This window comes from Anser anser, assembly GCF_964211835.1.
Source record: "Anser anser genome assembly, chromosome: 4".
NCBI lineage: Eukaryota > Metazoa > Chordata > Aves > Anseriformes > Anatidae > Anser > Anser anser.
The window spans coordinates 2,947,681-2,963,458 of record NC_139724.1 but is presented as its reverse complement, the minus strand read 5'-3'; the positions used below and the strand labels follow the sequence as shown (position 1 = coordinate 2,963,458).

Below are 15,778 nucleotides of genomic sequence, written 5' to 3'. Positions count from 1 at the left end.
ACACCTCAGACTTGTCAGCATGCCAGTTAATATGTGTGACTTTCCAAGGTTTCTGTGGCTTAGAGAGGCAGGAGTAGCTTGTCCTGCTCCGGTTCTAGAAAGGTAGTGCTTTTCTTCTTTGTTACCTAGATCCAACTTAGCAGCTTTATAAATAGCCCTGCTATTACCTCTTGTATTTCAGGGAAACTCCTAGTGTGGGGGAGCCATTAAATAGAGGGTCGACTTCAGGGAACTGGAGGTGGCCAAGGGAAGTGTCAGAGAAACTCTGTGTTATGCATTTCTTTTGAGATGCTTACATCAGGACTTGGATATTGCAGTAAAAATCATGCTTACCATAGCTGTCCCTTCTCCATCTGTTACTTTTAAGAAGCAGCACGTATGTGGGGAGCTGTAGACTTATCTGCATGTAGCAGAGAAAACGGTAATTTTGGCAAACTCACATGGCTGTATCTGGCTGTAAAAACATCTCTTAAAGGCAATTTCTGGCAGTTTCTATCACAGCCCTCCTTCTTTCGTTTTTTAACCTTTTCCTACATTTTCTGTATGTTTTGTTAGAAACAGTTCCAAAGGAATTCTCCTGCAGAAATTGTCTGTCGCAATTCACTTAAATAGCAGGAGAGCTCTGAGGGAACAGCCTTTGTCACAGCTTCCCCAAAACAGTTGATGCTGTAGACGTATATCCAGAGTGCAGTGGTATAAAATTTAAAACTGCTTATCTGATCAAGCATTTGCATGTGACAGTAAGGAGGATATTTTTTAGGGGGGGAAACTATTCTCTTTTAGAAACATTAATCAAGCACTTCTCCAGTTGGCCGATACTGACTTGCTAAGGTGAGAATTGCACGTGGCTGCGTGCCCCCAAAGCTACTGGGTCTTCAGTGTTATTTTGCATTTAAGCATGTTTTTGTTGAAAGATCTTGAAGTGGTTCCCAATTGCTGCTTAATTTAATCAGTTATATAGGTAGGAAATAACCACTGAACTAGAAGAAAGGGACTGGACCTATCAGCATGGGTCTCCAGCTTGGATGGTTTGATAAAATCCCCTATGTTCAGCCAAACCATCACTGAAGGAGCAGATCTGTGGTCTCAGCATTCAGTCTGTTTCTCTTAACAGTCCATTAAATGATTTATGATGCTCAATACCTGTGTTGAAACGCGTGCAATCATCAGCATGAAACTTATTTTATTTTTTTCTGTACTCCTTGTTCAGAGTAAGACAAGTACTTACTTTTCGACTGGCCAGTCAGATATTAAAAATCTGCCTGGGTGCTTCCCTTCCTGCTAAGAGACATCTTAGCAGTGGGTCTCAGTTACTACTGTCTATATTTGGATAGCGTGGGTTCTTGGTACACAGAAATAATATGTGATCAGCATAAATGGAAAAACAAAAGACTGGTAAGAGTTACCATACAACGTTGCTGACTTGAGCAAAAATTTGATTAGTTGTGGATTTTTGTGAGCTGGCTGTTTAATGCACTCTCTGAAAACAGCTCTGTGTAGCTCTTACAGTGACTGGCAATGGTATTTACTCAGCTCCCTAATCTAGGCGAAGAGAAAAACCTCCAGGCAGCTGAATTTTGAAAGGGCTGGTGAGGGGAAGGTTCTCGTTCATGCTGGGTGTGTTTTTTGTGTGCCTGCCTGCCTAACTGCGCGATCACTAGCCGCATGCAGTGCTGATTGCTCCGCAGAGGCTGAACCGTGTGCCTCATGTTTCATGGTGGTGTGAGGCTCCATTGAAGCTGCCTGAAGGTCAGCAGTATGATACCACTGCTGCTCTTTTAGGTCAGTTTCTGTGGCAGCAGCGTCTTAAAGGTTCGGGGTCCTCAGAGAACTAGCTGGTCAGTTTTTTGGGGTACATCTACAGCACAAAACAGAGCAGAGGGGAAAACTTCCCCCATCTTGGTTGGACATCATGGTGCAGGATTGTGTGGGGATACCTCTCGGGTGAGCTGCATGACCTTGCTGCTGGCTTAGGGGCTCCTGCTGTGGGATAGCTCATTTGCTCACATACAGCCCTGAATCGCCGTGGCTGTCGTGCTTCTGAGCCGGTGTGTTTGCACAGCTCTGTACTCCGGTACGCATGGATTCACCAGCACAAGAACCTCCATGCTGTGCTTTGCTGCTTGAAGTAGTTATGCCTTTGGTTGGCTTGGTTAAGACAAAGATTTAAGACTAACAGAGCAACCATTTAATGTAGTTTTCACTTGCCCATTACTGGTTTCTTTATTGGGCCTTCCTTGCCTTGAGCATAGTGGTTAAGTCCTTAAACTTATCGAATTTTCAGGTTCTGATTCTCAGATTTACTGTCTCTTTTTTTCCACCTCTACATCCTGATTTCTTCTCTTCTTTCGCTGTCTTTACTCACCTTTGATCCAGTGCTGCAAAGTGCTGCATCCCCCTTCTGCAGAAGAGGCCACTCAATTTAATAGGTTTTGAAGGCAGCCAACAACTCATAGAAATGTTTAGCACCTTTTTTTACCAGTTCCACATCTCCTTCTCCCTTTTTTTCCAAGAAATAGGCCTGGAACCTTATGGACAACTTAAGCTGTCCCCATGACCCCTTCTCCTGCAACCTGACCCTTGCCAGTCCCACCCTTTGTTTCCATCCTCTCGCTTCAAGTGATTTCTCTCCTTCTTTGATTCTTTTCCTCTCACCTTCTGAGGAGAAACGAAAGAATCCTGCATGTTGCAAACCTGTACAAAATGTATGATTCTGGGGGTGTGGGGTGCTTGCATTTTGTTCCAAGGCATTAGTTTGACCACTGGAAGCAGATTAATGGACGAACTGGATCACTGGTGAGAGTGCAGTGGGACCGTGACACTTTGTGTGCTATGGGAAAGCTACCCGTTGTACTGGGAACTATTTGCACTCTGCAAAATAAAAATAATAGCAGCAACAAGTGCAGGAACTCAAATATTTGCCATTTTTTGTTTAAATACTAAATATAGATTCCTAGGTTTGGAGATTCGTTGTTTGACTTCTGTTGTTCGAGTGTCCTTTCCAGTAAAACCCCAGTGTTTCTTTCAGAAGAGTCCAGCTGATTGGTACTTCCTTCTGTGTATTCTCCTTCTGTTCGTAACTCCCTAAAGGAGATGACATTATTCAGAAATTCGGATTTGGATAAAATCTTTAGAGATATTTGAGAGATGAGCAGCGGCAGTGATGAAAATGGAAATTGGAAAATTTTGAAAATTGAAAATTTTCCAATTTTTCCAATTTTTAAAAGGGAAATTGGAAAATTTTGCACGGGAAATCTTGTAAGATCAATGTAAAGAGCTATATGTGTCATGAACTGTAAGTGGAGAAAACATGACTGCCATTAATTTGGTGGGGAACGTGAATGAAGCATTTCCAGCATGATTAAAAGGGGTCATTTCTTGTACTGCTACAAAACTGCCATCCAGTAAAATGTGCTGTGTAAAGAAGCTCATGGTCAGCTGAATGTGTAATTTCTTCTCGGCAGATAACAAGTCTGTGTATGTTTTTGTACAAATTCCAGCACAATGAGTTGGCTGAGATTCAGTAGAGCTGTGTGAGATATTTTAATGACGACACTGAGATATTTTAATGACAACGCAGTGTTACTGGCAGGATGAATGAGTGCTTCTTACACAGACTTAAAATAATTCCCGTTGTATATGTGCAATTGCCCTGCAGACCTGACATTAAGACTCTCAGGTAAGCACAGTTGTATGAAGAGTTATGCTGCTGCACAACCATTTATACTTCAACACATTTTTTTCTTCATATACTAGGCCATGCAGTTTTTTTTAGGAGTTTTGGTTTCATTCAGTGAAGAAGGAAGGGCACAGGGCTTGGTGGGGAGTGATATTAACTTCTGGTTCCCTCACTCAAGACTAGTATACTAGCAAGTAAGCTGCATTACCAACAGATAAATGTTCTGAAGACATTGCAAAGAAAGGCTGAGAGAGTTGGGGATGTTTAACCTGAAGAAGAGAAGGCTCCAGGGAGACCTTATTGTGGCTTTTCAGTACTTAAGGGGGCTTATAAAAAAGATGGAGAGCAAATTTTGCTCGGTCATATAATGACAGGACAAGGGGGAATGGTTTTAAACTAAAAGAAGGGAGATTTATATCAGAGGTTAGGAGGAAATTCCTCACTCAGAGAGTGGTGAGGCACTGGCACAGGCTGCCCAGAGAAGCTGTGGATGCCCCATCCCTGGAGGTGTTCAAGGCCAGGTTGGATGAGGCCCTGGGCAACCTGACCTAGTGAGATGTGTCCCTGCACATGGCAGGGGTTAGGACTGGACGGTCTTTAAGGTCCCTTTCAACCCAAGCCATTCTATGATTCATGTATATTCCTACTACTGTTTACAGATACATCATACAAAACTGCCAGTGTTACTTAGACTCATTATTGACAACTCTTAGATGAGAAGCCAAAGTTGAAATAAGAGTAGAGATTTGATTTTGTATTTTTTAAATGATGTGGGTGTGATGGAAGTAGTGAAGATTTTGCCTTTGTTTCTATTATAGCTGGAATGTCCGGTGTGATTACTAGTACCTAGTTATTCACAATATAACTTGATATTCCTTTTATTGTTTGATTAACATCATTGCCTTAATATCTTCCAAGTTTTCACTAAGCCCTCTGCTTTATAATTTGACATTCCCAGGAAACAGGAGGCATCATCTGTCAGAAGGCAGGAAACATGCAATGATTAAATGCATTTCATTGTCTTCTGTGAAACTGTGCCCAGTTTCTCCGTCTTAGTGTGGGCAGATGGAATTTTCAAGAGCTGTTGTCTCTATACTGCGAAGATTTAGCTCACTTTTATATATAATACTTGTGTACACACACAAAAATCTTTAAAATCCCAAAGCTTACATGTTTTTAGGTGAAAAAATTAAAAATGATTTATTTATTAGCTGAAACATCAAGATAGAAAAACTAACTTGATTTGTTTTATGAGAACAAATACCAAGTTTTCTTCCTTTAGGAGTGAGCACCACTCATGTACTTTGTTGTGCTAAGATTTTGCAGGGAAAAAAAAAAGGGTGCTCTACTAGAAATAGCAGCAGTAGCATTAATTGTTTTTTGCAACCTTGCTTTGTTAGGTCTTTAGATCACACAGGAGACAACTGTCCTGATGCCCAGTGAATTCTAACAGCGCAGATACCACTTGTCTAGCCCTTGCAATCCTTTGTGTTTCTGAGCATATCAGGGTGAATTCCTGCAGCTGGGACGTGTAGCTGCTGAATACTGTTCCTGTATGACAGCTGCAGTCTTCTTCGCATAACTGAACAGGAGCTTCAGGTTCTTCACACTTGCCAATGCAGCTGAGAAAATGAGAAAAACTGAACACATTGATGGCCAGCCCGGGGTCCTGTTGCGTGCTTTTGTGGGCCACACCAGGCTGCTGGCAGGTTCACGCTAACCAGTGCAAAAGTGGCTGAAATACATAATGTCTCCGTGAATAAACTGTGGAGAGAAACTATCTTGCAAATAGGAATGAAAAGAAACATCTACATGCTGCGTGGCAATTTAAGCTGTTTTGTTTGTCTGCCAGGAAAAGCAAACAATGTCTTCGTATAGACAGAATTTCCTCGGGAAAATCATTTTGAACCTGAAAAGTCAAGTTATATGTGCAAAAAGGTTACTGTATCAAATAACCAAGTATCATTTAGGCTTTGATTCATTATGAATTACTTTTGGATTAACGATCAATATCATCTACACATGTGAATTTATTTCCAGATTCTGGATATGGCCATGTTTTAGAAATAATAATCTTTTGCATATCACAGAATGATGTTGGAACTTGGGTGAGTTGTCCTCATATGAAGAGGTATTTGGACAATGGAGAGTTTGAATTAGGATTTGCAACTGTCAGGCATAAGTCTAGAGAAGACACTTTTTCAGGTGAAAACACATAACATGCAGTCAAATATACGGCAATATTTAATCATAAACTTCCCGGTTGTGATACAACATACCTGTGACTAGAGAGCTAAAAAAGATGAAGTGAGGGACAGACCATGCTTTACAGAATAGCAAAGAAATTTGCCCCTTGACAGTATGTGCAACAGCAAAAAATAGATGAAATACAATTGTTTATTCAACTTCATTTATTTTAATTTCCTTTAATCCTGCTTGATGTGCAAGCTTCATTAAATACATTAATTGCTTGTGGATTGCAGTGTTTCTTGAATGGGAAATGCCTTCCTGTAATTGTGCCATTCAGCTGTTAGATCCCAACGTGCAAATGAAATCAAACGTGCGTGTGCTTATCTCTGTCCCTTCTGTGTTTGGTTTAAAGGTGATGATACAATGACAGGAGATGGAGGAGAGTACCTTAGGCCAGAAGACCTCAAAGAACTCGGAGATGACTCTTTACCAAGCAGCCAGTTCTTAGATGGTATGAACTACCTGAGGTACAGCTTGGAAGGAGGGCGATCTGACAGGTATTTGCCTGGACACATGTTTTCTTGTGGCAGTTCTACACACGTTTTGTTGCAAGTGTTTGAAATTCCTTTCTCAGTGTCTCTAAATCAAGGGAGACATGGGATGCACTTGTCCAGATTTCTTCATTAGATAGGTCGGTGTGCCAGTTGCCACTTCGTAGGAGAAGGTGTGGTCAGGAGGAATATCTCCTAACCAGTCCAGAAACTAATACATCTGGCACTAATACTGTACTCAGAATCTAGAGAAGAAATTGTTCCTGATTCTTACTTGATTCTTGAAAAAGCATGGCTTGCTTTATTGTCTTTGTGGTCAGGCAAAGGAAGAAGAGTCTAGCTGTATATGGAAAGGGCTCATGAATCGTCCTGATCTGCCATGAGTGAGGGAATGGGTGGGTGGGTGGACAGGGTCTTTTAGCAGTAGGTGAGCTGACTTTTTGGAGTAGTTCATGGGGAACTAAGATTCATTAAAAACAAACAAACAACAAAAAAACAACAACAAAAACCTTGGGATCTTGGCAACAGAAAGTATTTGTAGTGTGAAAGTATTTGAAAACTTCGTTTTCCAGTCTTGATTGTTATTCTGGCAGCATTTCTGAAGCTCAGTGGAATCAGCTGGATCTGTTCTGTTTACTTCAGTAGGCTGTGAATTGCTCCTGGAACAAAAGATGTCAGGAAACAGCTTAGTTTGCCTCACAGCATGTGTAAATCTCTCATCACTGAGGTCTTATAAACTTGGAGTCTTTGTTGGTTTTTAGACAGCTCCAGTGAATCCACTGAAAACAAAGTGACTGTGTTGCTTTTGAGTCTCAGAAGATGTTTATGAACTGCATCAGAGTGCTTAAAAATCAAACCCTTTTATTATGCTTTTTCAACGGTAACAACATTGGGTTGTTTTTTTGTTTTTGTTTTAAGATGTTGCATGGAAACGATTGTTCTGGCAAGTGTTAAGTCAGTTTTTGCTCTCGTTTAGAATAATTTAACTTTTAAACACTGTCAATGGATTTCAGTAGATTTTCACAGGCGTATAATTGATGTGTCCTATTTTGTGTTTTATGGTAGTGATTTTACATTATTTATCACACATGGTTATATTGAAATGAAGCAAAATGATAAAGGCAGAACAAATGAAAAAAAGGGCATTTTCTAACTCCATGTGTCATTTTCTGTCACCGTCAGGTTACTGGTTGTAAGAATTTTCACAGACTGCTTGCATTATTTTGGTTTTCCTTGTGATTTTCGTTGCATCACACTGATGTTGGTTTTTCAAGAAATTCAACAAAGCAAAATAATGTTAGCAGCCTATGCTCACATAATTTTATGCATTAAACAATTTGATTTAAAAACATATATATTTTTTTTCTTTCGTAACCATCTTCCCTATTTATTTTATTTCTCTCTCCCCTTCATTCTTTTTCATATGCTTTCATAGCACCATGCCCAGGTAGGTATTACATAGCATGAAAACGTCGTCTCTATATCCTTTCATGGCACTTGTCTCTGTTCATCCATTTTGGAGGCCTGCTGTGGGGCTGGAATGTTGACCTTAAGAACCAAACAAAACACGTTGTTGGAGGTGGTTGTGGTCTTAAATGAGTATGGTATGCAGAGGTAAATAAAGGTACCACAGTACTGTCTGTCTAGGAAGGTCACAGTATGACATAGCTACTGTCCCAGAGAAACTTCTCTGAAGCTGCACGAGATCGATCACAACTGGTAGCTGTCCTCCTGTCATCATGCTGCTGGGAAAGTGAGCTGTTTTCATTTTTTATGTGGAGAAACAGTGGTAGAATAAAAAAACCAATAGAATTGACTACATGAGGTGGATTCTCCTTCTGAGTATGGAGAAAAAGAACTGATTCAGGCCACATTGGATCACCAGTATCTGAAAAGACTCTTCTGTGTGTCCCTTCCACCTCTCTGGCTCATGACTGCTGAGAGGAAGGCTTTCAGTCTGAATAGTGAAATGTTTTCAAGGCCAATTTATACAGTTTTCAATGATACCAGCTCTTTTCCCAGGTTTGTGAAACACCTTATGCTTCCCACAGCGACAGAGACCACACCTGGACTAGAGATTGCTAGATCTCTGCCTAGGCTGGCAAGTGGATGTGTACTGCAATGTGGTCTTCTATTCAACCAGATTAGAAACTTGGCTAGATTTTGCTGCTTTTCTGGGGTTTGTGCAGCGTTTAGGACAGGTGGATGTTGCATGCCTGTGCATTACCTAACACGGGCAAGACACACTCTTCTGTTAGGAGCTTTGCAGAGCTGCTGGGTTCCACAGTTCAGTGTCTGGCAGAGATCTGCTATTATATATATATGTCTGCTATTGATCACAAGCCCCGGGGCTGAGATTTATCAGCCAGATTTGGAAAGAATATGCGCTTAGACAGTAGTGTTACCGGTTACTCAGGGTCGTATTTTAATAATAAAAAATAATAAACAATTGGTTCCGTCCAACAGCACTACAGTTCCATAACTGGGCTGTTATTTCAGTCAGTGTCTCTGTTCCTAAATCTCAGGAGCATGGACTTGAACTGCTGGTTAGCTCTCCATGTAGCTGGTACAGTGCACAGAACAGGGGCAGCATCATCTGAACTAGTTTTGAAATAAAGCGTAGTAAAAAATTAAAGTAATTTGGTACAGACCTTAGTCGTGCTTGTGCATACCTTGTCTGTTGAAGAGGTCCATACTCTGAGTGCATTGGGTGTGTACTGGAGCTCACACAGATGTGCTACGTACTGGATACGTACTGGCCGTGGTGGTGGTAGTAATGTCAGGTACTTGCAGGAGAGTACGGACAACATCACCATACAGTAGAACAGTCAAATCTAGTACATACTTCCTGTCATTTAGTCCCTGTCCAGGACATGACATTAGCTGAATGGCAGAACCTACAACCTGGGTGGTGAACTTCTTGCAAGCATTGCATGGCACAGCAAAGCAGTTCTGAAATTGCCGAGTATTAAAATCAGTAAAGTGTAATGATGGCAAATGGGGTCTGCTACTGGAGCTCACTTTTCATCCAAAGAACAAATGATCACTGTACAAGTACTGTTGTTATGAGTAAGCTACATGTACTCTGCCTACTTATTTCACCCTAAAATGTTTAACCAGAGTACCCTTCTGTCAGGAGTGCCTGTCATAATTTTTTTCTGAAATTATTATATGAAGACAGGGTGAACTACTTGAAATCAAAATAAGTTTTGTTGCTTGTTTTAATGGAATCAGAATTTTATTCCAGAAGTGAGCAATCCCAATAATACTCTAAATATCAGCCTTACATGTCTAGGTGAAAGACATTTCATGACATGTAAGAGAGATTACTTGGTGGTGGTTTTCTTTCGTTTTCCTCAAGACTTTTCTAACATTGATACTTGTGTAATACTTATCTTTGCTTTCCGTTTTGTGCAATCCATCTGTTATGCTAAATAGGCATAACAATGGCATTGATCATTCTTCAGTGTTACATATTTCTATTAATAAGGTTATTATTTGCTTTTAAAAATGGATCAAAAATTATTAAGTGAATTTAGCTATTGTTTAAAAAGGCTGATTGGTCTGAATCAGATACTAAAATCTGATTTCCATTAAGATCTGCATTTAAAGTACTTGAATCTCATGTCCACAACATAATCATGATATTTTTATAGCCAACTGCTGAAAAATTAATTATCCTTAAAAAATCTGCATGATAAATGGCCTACTGTTCTGATCCAGTGTGTTAGTCATTATGAGTACTACTCATGGGTGCGTAAGCCATGAAAATAAAACTGCTTCCTTCAGTTACATGCGCTACGTTCCTCAGGGTACAGAACAACATCACAGAGAGCACGTACAACATCTGAAGGTGGCTGATCTGTTCTTAAAGGTCACTGTTGTAATACTGCTGCTAGTAAATACTTATAAAGGACAAAACTCATGAGATTTGGTAGCAGGAACCCCATTTACCTCAATATGTCCTTCTGTGGTGTCTTACTTGTCTTTTTGGCTTTTTGCTACTGGATGCTGCAGTTAAATTCTGAGCCTGTGCTTGGAAGCAGCTTATTTACTGCCTTGCATCCCTCATTGCTACAGCAACCGATGCTCTGTGGAGCTGTGTGTACTCACGGAGAAAACAGTGCTGACATTCGGACTGCTGCTCTAGAGATGCTGTTGGCATACAGAGGAAGAACCTTGTCTCGCACAGGAGCTTGTGGCTGGCCACAATTCACCTTGCTGTGTGTACCTTCCAGGGGACAAGACCAAGCCTTACGCATTTACAGTTTTAATGGGAGAGAGTAGGCAAGAGTCATTTCAGCTTTTCTTCAGGTGTTAGCATTCTGTTTTCTGTAGTAAGTTGTTTGCATTTTGAAGCAGGTGAGAAAACTCCTCCAAAGAGCCTTACTTAAAAGGAATTCGTGCTCCTTGTAATAAGGAAATGATCATGCCAGAAAACCACTTGTGAATATGAACTGTCACCTAGACTAATCTCTAGGTTCTGCGTTTGGGGCAAACAAAAGTCAGCCAAAAGACTTCATGGCCCTTGGTCAGAAAGGTGGCATAACGGATTTGTAAAGCTGTTTTTCCCCCCATGACTATTACATACTCCCCCTGGAAGCTGCATGATATTGCTAATAGCACGCTTTTTTTCATTCTCCCACTCGTTCTCTCATCACACCTTTACAACATCATCTGTACTGCTGATCCATTGCTATGGCATCCTACCAACCTACCAGCCTGCGGTCCTTCAGTTCAGACAGGTCTCACACGCTGAGCCATGCCTCCTACCTGAGGGACAGTGCCATGATCGATGACACCGTTGTAATCCCCAGCCAGCAGGTAAGCACAGTCTCTTTACTTCACTCACCAGTTGGACAAATATGGAAGTATAAAAAGATTGCTGTTTAGATTGTAGTAATGATACCGTGTAGTGCATGCTGCCTATCTATCGTAATATAAATCTCTTTAATTTCAGTTGATACTTAATGGCATATTGTACTATATGCAATATGAAACTCTGTTCCAAGATAAATGGCTGTGCTGAGTGAACGTAGTACAGGATCTATCTTTATAACAATCGCCATTTTAACTTATTTTTGAATGATACTAATAGCCCTTGGGCCAAATATTCAGGCGATCTAATGAACTGGAGGGCATTGTCCTCAAAGATAATATTGTGAGGCATGCCTATAAGTTAAAAAAATAATGATTAGGAAATCGCTTTGATAAATCACATCATTCATTTCAGTGTGAGCACTAAGATATGATTACTTTGGGCAAGTATAAAACGTTACAGTAAGTAATGTTTCTAATATGCTTATGCTATTATCATTCATTTGTTTTCTTTTTGAAGAGTGTAGACGCTTTAGGCAGTACTGTACAAAATGCATCTTCTTATTGTTTGGTTGATTAATTGGTTTTATTGTAGTAAAAAGCAGGGTTTTTTGCTTACAAAGGTAACAACTCTGGCCAAAGAAGTTGAGAAGAATTCATATCGCTTAAGCTGGGGCCCTGAAAACTTGGACAATGTGGCTCTTTCTTCCAGCCCTATTCATTCAGGGTGAGTATATCAATTAGCATTATCTTTTTTTTTTAAAAAAAAAGGAAGAAAAAAAAAAGAGGGAGAAGGAGAATACCAGCAGCAGCTTCAACTAATTCTTAACTAGGAGTTATTTTTTAAATTCATTTTCTCCTAGAGCTGTCAATAAATTACTACAATCAATTAAGTTCTGATAATCAAGTAAATCTAAGTACCAAGACTATCCACTGAAAGTCAGTGAACTGATGCCAGTTAGCTTTCAGTCAGGTTCAAGAGAAAGAAGGTAATAAGATGCATACACACTTGTATCTGTATAAATTTTATGGAAAAAAGTCATTTTTAAAGTTAGTAATAATTGAAGCCAAGGGCCTCATGAGCTCAGATGGCAAGTACTTCCTGCGCTAGTGAAGTAGATTATGCAAGCACCGACTCTAGTGTTTGTCGGAATTACTAATAAAGAAAAAACACAAGGATTTTAAATTACATGAGGCCTGTAATAGACAAGCAACCCAAACATGATGTGCTTTACACACATTTGGCCATAATGTTCATATATTCTCACATTTGACTTTCTGTAAGCATTTGCATTAAGGCAAAGTCATTGGAATGGAGTGAGACCAGACGAAATGCAGGCCCAGCCAAATTCTTACTAATAAAGCTTGTCATGGTTGGCCTCAAAACCTGTGCATGCATTTAAGCGCTCTTGCTTACTGCGTTTGAAGTAATTTTATTATTTACACTGAGTTCTACACTTGTGTCCTGCCATCAGGTTCGACGAGGCACGTGCAGATGAGTTAGTAATAAACGTCATACAAAAGTATTTCATTTCCGTGGAGCTATGTTGTTTGCAGAATGGCTGCACATCGCTAAATGAAAGATTTTTTGTTAATCTCAAATGAGTTTGCAACAATATTACAGTCTGTCTTTCAAAAATAACACTGGTGTCCCATGTGGAATGACAGGCAGTCCTGGTCAGAAAGAGGAACAATATTGTCATAACTGCCATTGCAATTTGACTCATTTGTGGCTTATATGCGAAGTTAGGTGGTAGCAGGATTTTTAGCTGTGGACAGTATTGTTTGAATTTGCTTTTCTTGAGCTCAAAAACTAACAAATGAAATGAACATGCTTAACTTGTACAGGATATATATGTTAATATCTGTGTCAAGATATAAGCTTTATAATTGTTTTAGTGGTTTATTCTAACCCTAAATAGTTTACAGACTTTTTCCAAAGGATGTGTCACTTTTCAGTTGCACAAAGGTAGGTCTTTCTGGTTATTGCAGAGGATGAACTAAATACTTTTAGAAGAGCAGCATTTATTTCTAATTCAAAAAAATAATATTAGTGGTTTACGTTTTTTTGGATGACCAGGATGCTATTGGTAGGATAAAAATACCTGATTTATTTAAGAGAAGCAACTCACTGTAGAGCCTTGTATGAAATAGTGACATTTATCACAACACAAATTATGTGCTTTTTATATATCCTAACTAACCTGCTGCTAAATATTGTTATAAAGAAATCTATAATAACAATTAGCCTTTGGAAAAGACTGTACAACACTTCATTTTTATCTTGCTTAGATTTGGCTGAGTTATCATAAACTGTTGGGGTGCATCTTGTTTACATCTCTTTTTTAGGAAAATACATTGCCTAAATCTATTTTTATCTTCTTATCTTCTTTTTATCTGCCATAAAAGAAGACTCCTAGTGCTTGAGAAGAAATGCTATATAAACATTGTTAGTAGCTTTAAGCAAAAATATATTGAATTTAGACCATGTTTTTCATGAAATAATACATCAGCAAAGTATTGGACAGCAATTTATTTGGCACAGATGATCTTCATTTTGTATTCTGTGCAGTCTGAGAAAAAATCGACACTCTTCTCTCCCTGCACTACTTCAATGGCAAACACCACGTTGTAGAGTTCTGATTGATCTCCTATAGTGGGGAAGTGTTTCTGTGGATCATGGTGTGACATCCCCAGTCAAAAGGCTAAATGTATGGAGAACTGTTCTCTGGGTGTGGTATCTCACAGGAATATATTTCAACCTTTCCGTAACCAACCAAAACTTCTCCTAGGTGTGACAATTCAGAAAGGGAAAATGTTTCAACCATCCGTTTAAAATTTAAATGTAGCTGTTGTTTCAATAGGTTAATAATTTCATGAGTATGGCATAAAAGACAAAATCTTTGGTCAGAGTCTTTGGCAGCCATTTCAAAACCAAGAAAATAATTATCTCATTAAATGTAACACTCTTGGTGCCCATAATCTCAACATAAACAGCTCCTGGTCATTTTTACACAATTACTATTGATTAGTTCCATACATTGGCTTAAGTACAAATTCCTGCATTTAAACTTCCTTTCAGCAAATCAGATTTGCTTCTGCTAATAAAATTAACTGGTCTTACGTATACAGCAAAAGTAAGGGTCTGTCAATATACCAGGAAGTTTGGATGCTAAATATCCAATAAGGTAGAGTTTCATCACCCCTGGTAATATTAGGGGATATTATATATGATTTCGTGCTGAAGTGTTAGGAGAGACAGAACTAACGCCTACGTCAATGTAAATATGTTTCACAGCTTTAGTCTTACGCCTCACAATATCCTATTGTGGAAGAACACACAGTATTTTCATTAAGTTGGAAGGCAAAACAAGCACCGAACTGAATGATTTCTTTTCACTTGCAGCATTTAGGGCTTGCTTGCCAGTACGATATTCTTATGTCTCTATCACACGTAGTGGTTAAGTGTGAATGGTAAAGATAAGGCTGACTGTAAGATTTTAAAGTATAAATTATGTGCAAAATTATGTCATTCTCATACCTGGGTTCTGGCGATATGGTGAACAAACTCTCTCAATTTAGTTCAGTAGATTATATTCTAAGAATTTTCCTGAGAAATATCTAAGGGTATGGTAGGTAAGAAGAAAGGCAGATTTGTCATACTGGCAGAAACATGGCACTGAGAGCAAGGAGCTTTGAGTTGATGCTCAGATATTAGCTTGCTTTTGTGTCCAGAGCAAGAAATATAGCAGCTCTACAGTTTTTCCAACTAATTTGCTTGCAGTAAAACTCCTATTTAATGAAAAATACTGTTTTCATTTATTTAATTTGATGAACAAGAGATTAACATATCTGACTAATAGATGTTCCAAGTGTATCAGTATTTGCATCTGACAAACAGTTGGGCTGTTAGTGAATTTTCCTTTCTGGAAGTTTTTGCTTCCATCAAGGAAAAAGGGAGAAGGACAAGGGAGTTGGCAGCTGAACTGTGACAAATAATGTGAATTATCATTCTTAGCTGTCTGTCTGCAAAAAAGGAGACTGGATCCTTGCTAACAAGGTAAACAAAATGTATTTCAAGTGTTGTATTTTGAATCCATAATATTGTTTTCCCCAATGTGTCGTTCATTTCCTAGAAATAGTTATGGAAACAGGACCTGGCAGCTACCAGCTGATAGTCATTTCTAAAATCTGAAAGTCTAAATGATTTCAAATTGTGTTCTAGGCTTATTCAGGAAGCCACAATAAGGTAAAATGGCAGTTTGGGTTCATTAATAATAAATCTCTGTTCATGTCAATGGAAGAAAAAGGCAATGAAAATACAGATAACAAGCAACACCAGAAAACTAACTGGCCATGACACATTACTGAGAGCCTAAACAGCTCAAAATGAAAGTTTAAAATCTGTCATTCTGTCGTGCAGAACAAAAGGAGGACAAGAAACATGTTGAAATGGAAGAAAGTGGAGGGCAGAATACATTGATAGGAAATTGGAAGAAAATAATGATTTCTTGAGTTATCAGAAATAGTCTGGAATGAC

The 15,778-nt window shown here is 39.2% G+C and overlaps 1 protein-coding gene across 35 annotated transcripts in view; it reads left to right on the top strand.

The window, feature by feature from the left end:
- The window catches only part of ANK2 (ankyrin 2), a 352,274-nt gene that overhangs the window by 282,814 nt on the left and 53,682 nt on the right, over positions 1 to 15,778 (top strand). For 25 of the 35 annotated variants that reach the window (XM_083833341.1, XM_083833344.1, XM_083833325.1 and 22 more), the window contains 3 exons: positions 6,282 to 6,426; positions 11,142 to 11,244; positions 11,862 to 11,965. In XM_083833341.1, the coding sequence (XP_083689467.1) occupies positions 6,282 to 6,426; positions 11,142 to 11,244; positions 11,862 to 11,965 (352 nt within the window). Of the gene's footprint in view, positions 1 to 6,281; positions 6,427 to 11,141; positions 11,245 to 11,861; positions 11,966 to 15,256; positions 15,299 to 15,778 lie in introns of all 35 variants that reach the window. The other 10 variants (XM_083833351.1, XM_083833320.1, XM_083833319.1 and 7 more) reach the window with 1 other exon arrangement.